The sequence below is a fragment of the Engraulis encrasicolus genome, chromosome 21 (assembly GCF_034702125.1).
Source record: "Engraulis encrasicolus isolate BLACKSEA-1 chromosome 21, IST_EnEncr_1.0, whole genome shotgun sequence".
Taxonomy (NCBI): Eukaryota; Metazoa; Chordata; class Actinopteri; order Clupeiformes; family Engraulidae; genus Engraulis; species Engraulis encrasicolus.
The window spans coordinates 18,371,900-18,379,594 of NC_085877.1; the positions used below are offsets into that span (position 1 = coordinate 18,371,900).

The following is a 7,695-nucleotide window of genomic DNA, read 5'->3' on the forward strand; positions in this document are numbered from 1 at the left end:
ACCCCAACTCCGATGAAGTTGGGACGTTTGGTAAACAGTGAATAAAATCAAAATGCTATCATTTTCAAAACATTCAATCTATTCATTAGATGGAGAATAGTGAAAAGACAACATATTAAGCGTTAAAACCGAGAAAAAATATTGTTTTGGGGGGCATATGTACTCATTTCTAATTTGATAAATCCAACACGTCTCAAAAGAGTTGGGACGGGAACAATAAATGGCAGAAAATGTCGAGGAAGACTAAAAACAAAACAAAAGACAACACTTAACAGTTAAATACATTAACCGATGAGATGATTTTATATAAAAAACAGTGTTAATTCCTATCTTGGACATGATTTCACCAGCTTAAATGGTGGGTGTATTCCTTGTCATGTTTTGCAATGTTTTCCTTTCTGTAGTACTTACAGTGTGACAGGTCTTGACCAAAAACCCACCATTTTATCACCTGCTGGTCCTTATGATGGAGCCAAACTGTTAAAACATAGTAGAGAATGCAATTTGACCTTACTATGTGGCAGTAATCGAAGATCTCCCTTCAAAATATAATGCATGAGTGGCTTTTCATGCTGTTTAAAACCCATTTACACCATTCAGCACTGTATTTAACTCTACAGATGAGTGAGAACATCTTAACCAATACATTACTGCACCCGCATGCCATCATGGAGGCTGACTTTTGAAGCTAGCACTAACACAAGTTGGATGGTCCATTTTCACTGTAGCACAGGATGTGCAATGCTCTATTATTGTCAAAAAGAATGGACTTCTACAACTTCTGCTGACTTCTGTAAGCAAAGGACAGTTTCCCATGTCTTCTGGGTCTATATAAGTGAGCTCAGGTGCTTAGGAGAATGTTACACCCCTGTATCATTTTCATGCATTAAGCATTCTTAATATGGTCAATTTTCAATAGCTCTAATTCCTGGAGTGCTAGAGTGAGACTACAGCCAATATATATTTCATGATGTCATGAACCTACACAATGATTTTATTAACAAAAATATGTCTTATATACACTTAATTGTGGTAAATCAAAGGGAATTCAAAAATGTATGTAATAACTATGGTAATTATTCCCTTTGCATCTTTAATTCTGAGTGACTCAGCCTCTCTGTGATGATCTTATACCTGGACACCTATATTGTCCGTCAGTACAGTTCATTTTGAAATGTTCTTCTTTGTTGTTTTATCTTATTTGAATGTTTACTAAATTTCACTGATCCCCGTCCCAACTCTTTTGAGACGTGTTGGATTTATCAAATTAGAAATGAGTACATATGTACCCCAAAACAATATTTTTTCTCGGTTTTAACACTTAATATGTTGTCTTTTCACTATTCTCCATCTAATGAATAGATTGAATGTTTTGAAAATGATAGCATTTTGATTTTATTCACTGTTTACCAAACGTCCCAACTTCATCGGAGTTGGGGTTTGTACACTAGAGGATGTTATCACATAATGCAAGTATTACTTACTGTTGAGTGTGTTCGCTTGTTACCACAGGTTTGCCTATGACGCCTTACAGCAGCGTATCCATCTGGGAGAGATGGGGACCTACAACAACAAGAGCTACACCTACAACACTCTATTTCTGTTTGAGGAGGTAGAGAAGCACATAGGAACACCCAAACCCCCCCCCCCCCCAAACATACATACTCTCCACGTATGCACACATGCACTCATGGCATGCACGCACACACGCACACACACACGCACACACACACACGCTCGCACATACACACATGCACCTGCACACACTCACACACGCACACACACATGCAACTGCACACATAGTCACGAAGACACGCAGACTGGGGGCCTATACTACAAAGCTGGTTCAGGAGTAAAAGGAGCTAAGTTAAAATTGTGAGATAAGAGGATTTACCTCTTAAAGTGATACTGTCCCATTTTTTGAAAGCGTATTTTACACATCCCCTTGAGTTAAATAATAGGGTTTTACCGTTCTCCTCTACTTGCAAACTTTCTCTGGGTATGGCAGTGCAAATTTTACCTTCAAGCTAGCAGTTAAAATTGAGTCATATAAGAATAGTTAGCAGCCAGCTGGTCTCATAGGACTCATGCTAACTGCTAGCTTGGAGGTAAAATTTGCACTGCCATACCCAGAGAACGGTTGAAAGTACATGAGAATGGTAAACCCCTATTATTTAACTCAAGGGGATGTGTAAAATAAGCTCATTTTAAAAAATGGGACAGCATCACTTTAACTTAACCTGGTTTACTCATGAACCAGCTTTGTGGTATAGGCCCTGGATCTACTTATCCTACTCCTCAAAGTGTCAATTGTCTCAAATGTCATATGCAGAGCGTCATGTACGAGATCAACGATAAAGAGCAGACCTGTGTGAAGAAAGCTCTACAGTCTGACTTCCACCCCATGGCTGTGCCCAAGGGAGCCACCTTCGTATCTCAGGTGGGTATGGACGCCACCTTAAAGGGTGTCGCTACGCTAGTGAAAGTCAATGGATCCGTGTAGCATTGTAGCATGCTACACGGATCCATTGACTTTCACTAGCTTAGCAACATATTCCCTCTTTTAACTTGTCTTAAAGCAAGACAACGCTTAACATGAAAAATAAGATAGTATTATGAATAGAGACTGAGGATATCAAAAATAATCCTAATCAAAGGCAGATGAAAAGAAAGCTATTTTTAATTACTTTTTAAAACGTGCAAGTATTGGAGCCGGTCCAATATGGTCTGTTGTTCCGAGCCCATGGAGAGAAGGGGCCCAGAATTGGATCCTCATTACATTGTATGTATTGAGCCTGGCGATGCCACCTTATGTAATCCACCCAAAGATTTTGGTTCCGCACATAGTCTGGCAAAAGCCTCGGAGCTCAGTTTTCTTAGCCAATCAGCAAACATTTGAGAGTGGTGACGCAGAACTCCGGGAAGTCTGTTACTGATTGGTTAAGGTAACTATATTCACACTTTTGTTTTGTTATTTGTATGCTTTTGCGACGCTATATCGTAACAGTCATGCTAATAAAGCACAATATGGGTTTTAATTTGATTTCGTAACTCCAATGAAATTAAATGACAGAGTAAGATCAGACCATCTCCCACCCTCCACGGAGACAGGTTCCTCTTGGCTTTTGCCAGACTGTTTGACGAAGTCAACAGTCACTTTCGCCCAGGCTATGAAATAGGAGGATTTCATCCTGGGCCCAGTCAACCCTGTTGCCCTGAATGTGGAGTCAAAGCTAATCATTTGTTTTATTTATTAGGCTATATTCACTTTCATCTGTCTTTAGTTAGGGTTAGCTATCTACAGCCTTAGTTCTTAAAATAATTTTCTCTCTCTTCTATATTTCCTGCCATACACATTGACTGATAATGTGCTATAAAAATACTATTGCTTTTGCTATTCTATTACAACATTATTAGGCTATGTTTTATTTTGTGTTGAAATGAAGTATGCCTGTTCTAATGTAGAGGCTTCGCCAACCTAAACCCCCCCCCCCCCCCCAGATTTACGACACCCCGCATTTGCAACTCAGCGCTCCCCTATCAGACCTGCGTGAAGCTGCCCCCCCTCCCCCCCAGACCCAAAATGCTGAAATAACGCTGCAGATTGTTTTACTCAAATTTTCTGACCTGTGACGTCACACAGCCCCAACCCCCCCCCCCCCCCTCCACACACACACACACACGTCCGTCCACATTTCTCCAATGTAGTCTCAATCGGTAGACAATTTGTTAGTGCTCATTTGTGCTGTGAAAATTAACGCTTCAACCACTTGTTTTGTAAAGTTCCAGCCGTTTTATTTTATTATTATACTATTATTTAATTAAACATAGCACATACAATCTGCAGTGTTATTTCAGCATTTTGGGTCTGAGGGGGGGCCAGCTTCACGCAGGTCCTTATCAGTTTTCTCCTTCCCAAAGGCCCACAAGAGTTCTCAAATGGCCATCCTGGGCAAGGATTACTATAAATGCAGAAGACAATAGCACACAATAATCACGCATTGCCACTTTTTGCCTGTGACCAATTCTAACTTTCCTCCGTGCCAGGTGGTGTTGGGAAGCTCCTCTGGCCCGGGACAGGGCCTGCTGGTCAACAACTGGTGGGGAAACGTGCCTGGGCAGGGTGAGACACACGAATGGATGGATGGATGAGTGGTTGGAGGAAGGAAGGAAGGAAGGAAGGAAGGAAGGAAGGAAGGAAGGAAGGAAGGAAGGAAGGAAGGAAGGAAGGAAGGAAGGAGCTGAGATGTATTTTTATTTGAACACTTGTACAACTCTGCGAAGGAGTGAATGAATGAATGAATGAATGAAGGAGGGAATTTATTTAGAAAAGTGCAGGAATTTGTGTCAGAAATGCAACCACAGTTTAACCCTTTGTCCAGAAGGCTTCTGATACAATTATTCAAAATCACAGCGAACAAATGTTGAATTAAATATTATGTAATTACCAAGTGAATGAATACATATTTTATTGGAATAATTAATTAACTGCTAATGTACTACTTCCAAAAACCATCTAGTATTACAGTATACGCATGGTAGCAACTTGTACAAGTAAAACCAAACACACTGGTTTTTATGTCACATGGAAGGTAGCATTCCAAGGTGAGTGTGTGTGCGTGTCTGTGTGTGTGTCTGTGTGTGTGTACGCATGCATGCGTGCGTGCTAGTGTGCGTGTGCGCGTGTGTGTCTGTCTTGACTTAAGCTCAAGCACTGCATTAAGATATTTCTGATGACGCGGCAAAGCAAAGATGTTACAAAAGAGGTCATAAGCATATAGTGGTCAGTGGTCAGATCATGGGATAGCACCACAACTGACAAATAAAAGGCGTGAATGCGTATTGCCTGTGACAATATGGGGAAATGAGTATAGGGAAATGCAAACGTGTGTGAGCACAGTAGGCCTATGTCCTTATCTTTGCTTCCCTATATCAAGGTCAGACTGACCACTCATGTAATGTTTACTCGTGGGAAACGTGAAGTTAAACTATTGCAGAGTGACCACCACTCGGGTTGTGAATATGCTCAGGCTGTCACACAAATTAGCTAGGCTCTTCAATGTAGTGGCCAGAGCACTTGTTTGACACAAGGATGGATTATTGCACGGGTCTACCGGGCCCAGGCCCAGGGGCCCAAGAGTAAACAGGGTCCTGAAGGCCAAGCCTCCATATTTATATGTCATATTGCGTTAAATATTGCAAAATTTCATATTTCGTTACGTCACTTTTAACTTTTTTAGATGCGTCCTAGCATCTCTATAAGAGGGTATGTCTGTCCACCTGTCTGTCTCTCTGTCTGTCTGTCCTGAAACACATTCTTTGTCTGAAACATATTCTTTAATTGTCGTTCCCTCCTGTGTCCACAAGGCAGCAGTGCATAGACGGATGCATCTTTGTCCACCTGTCGGACATACCCCCAAACCCCTAACAATACAGTATCTCTAACATCTGGCCTGAAACCCCTAATCTTTCTGTAAACCAACACCCAAAGAGGGGGGCATTTCATTACAAAAACAAAAACATATGCCATTTCCTCTTCCCTCTAGGAAACTACATGGTGACATTCAGTGAATTTGGGTGCTATCCTGTCTCTTCCCTGTCTCAGACGAAGGAGTTTGGGTGGATGAGTGTGAGGTTGGTATACCAAACTAAATTACCCTTCTACAATTGTCTCAACTAGCTCATGAAGGAACCCAAAGATTCTCTTAATAACCTAAGATTTCCTCAAGGTTAATGTTAAATCCCAAAGTTAGCATGGAATCCCTATGGGTTCTTCACAGTGACAATCAAAGGAGTGCTTAACCCATTGACGCCTAAGGCACCTGCAAAAAAAAGTGCTGAATGCCTGAGCCCTCTTTAAGAAAAGCTGCCTTCAGCAGCCTATAAAAACCTAAATCTCAGCTTCTGAAGCACATAAAAATATGCACTAAGTTGCACTTAAACGCTAAAACCCTCATCTTTCATTAGAATGTGTTCATCGATCTCAAGCAAACAGAGATTTTTAATAAAGTTGTCTCAAATCTCATGAGCCTGAATGTTGCGTAATGCAGCTCCAGGCGACAGGGCCAATGTTGCGCAACGCAACATCAGCTATCAATGGGCTAAAAAAGGGGTTCTTCAGTTTGCCATTGTGGAGGAACCTGAAACTTCCTTAAGGAACCTTTTTAGAAAAGCACCTATAGGTTCATAACCCTTAGGGGTTCACCGTGGCCACTTACGGTTCTTCAAGGATCCTTTTTACAGTGAGTGTACAACATCCTTACACTGTTTCTCAATCGGTTCTTTTTTTGTTGTACAGTTACTTTGACAACGTCCTTGGGGCAGAGCCCCACTGGTTCATCCCGCCGCCATTTTGTGCGGACGCCGAGTTGGTGGAGAGCGAGGATGGAAAAGTGACAGACTTCTTCTCCGCCTTCCATTGAGCTGAGGCAGATGGTTGGACAACAGCTGCATCACATACAAAAATGTGTTTTTTAGTGCCCTTTATTGGTTTTGTACATTTCTCACAACAGAATAATGATTCTCAAAAGTCTTTGTTCAATTGTGACTTCCTGGTGTTTAAAGTGGCATTTATTGTGGTTAGTGATTGAAATTACAGTGTATAATTTTTCTTTAAAGAAGTTTCAATTAAACCACCATGTCTGAAACACACACCTCCTGTCATCTCTTCTCTCATGCTAGTAAGACCTCAAGAAGATAGGAAGGGAGGGGCACAGCGAGTGGCCTCACAGGTGACAGGTGTACAGCAACAAGAGCAATCTGAGATAGCAACCTGGTGCCCTGGCCAGTGCTATATGCACATGATGTTGCGTATGTGCTTGACGCCCCGGTAGACGACCTAAAACAGTGTGGACGGAAAGACAGACAGGCAGGCAGACAGGTAAGCAGGCATGCAGGCAGGCAAGCAGGCAGGCAGGCAGGTAGACAGACAGACAGATACACAGAGTCATGGCAATACCTGGGCCAACCCCTTTCATGAGTGTCAGGTCATCAATGGAAGCATGGTTGGCATTTCTGTGCACAGAAGCCCTCTAGTGGTCCACCAGTGAAAGTTTTTATTTGCGTCATATCCATCACCATTCCAACAAAGAAATTAATAAATCGTGTCTGCCATACTTAACTGCAATGATACACACAGTGTGACACTTTGCATCAAAGTAAATAGAAAAAATAAGCAGAGGGGACAGAATCTAAAAGACAACCTGTTTTGTCTGAAAACTAGACACAGAGGACACCCAGCTGGCCTAGTGGATATTGCTATGCTGACATCCATTTTTGGTAAATAGTCTGACTAAGATATAATATCATGATACATCGTCCCAACACCAACCCCTAATCCTAATTATGTATTTATGCATAAGGCAGTGGGTGAAGCCCAAGACAAATGTCCCCCTTGGAACAATAAAGTGCACTCTATTCTACTAGTCTACTATTTATTTAATTACGTCAATTACAATTACTTGACACATTTTCTGGATCATTTACACTTTTATTAGGTTTGAGTACAAGTATATTATACAATATAGATAAAAAATAGGATACAAAGCAATTCTTTACAAATCATCTACTCATTAAAAGTAGAAACAAAACAAAAATTGGGTATGGTGTGGGTGCTGTTTTATTAGCCAGCTGGCTTGAACTGGTTTGATCTTGAACTCACCATGAACTCTGAAACATTTTACGACAAACATTTTC

At 41.3% G+C, this 7,695-nt stretch overlaps 1 protein-coding gene across 1 annotated transcript in view; it reads left to right on the forward strand.

Moving 5' to 3' along the window:
• Positions 1–6,653, forward strand: part of LOC134436952 (ependymin-like) — a 9,121-nt gene extending 2,468 nt beyond the window's left edge. Inside the window, exons 4-8 of the mRNA XM_063186329.1 lie at positions 1,513–1,612; positions 2,333–2,440; positions 4,048–4,123; positions 5,547–5,634; positions 6,299–6,653. Of these exons, the coding sequence (XP_063042399.1) occupies positions 1,513–1,612; positions 2,333–2,440; positions 4,048–4,123; positions 5,547–5,634; positions 6,299–6,422 (496 nt within the window). The 3' untranslated portion in view covers positions 6,423–6,653. The remainder of the gene's footprint in view (positions 1–1,512; positions 1,613–2,332; positions 2,441–4,047; positions 4,124–5,546; positions 5,635–6,298) is intronic.
• The last annotated feature ends 1,042 nt before the right edge of the window (positions 6,654–7,695 follow it).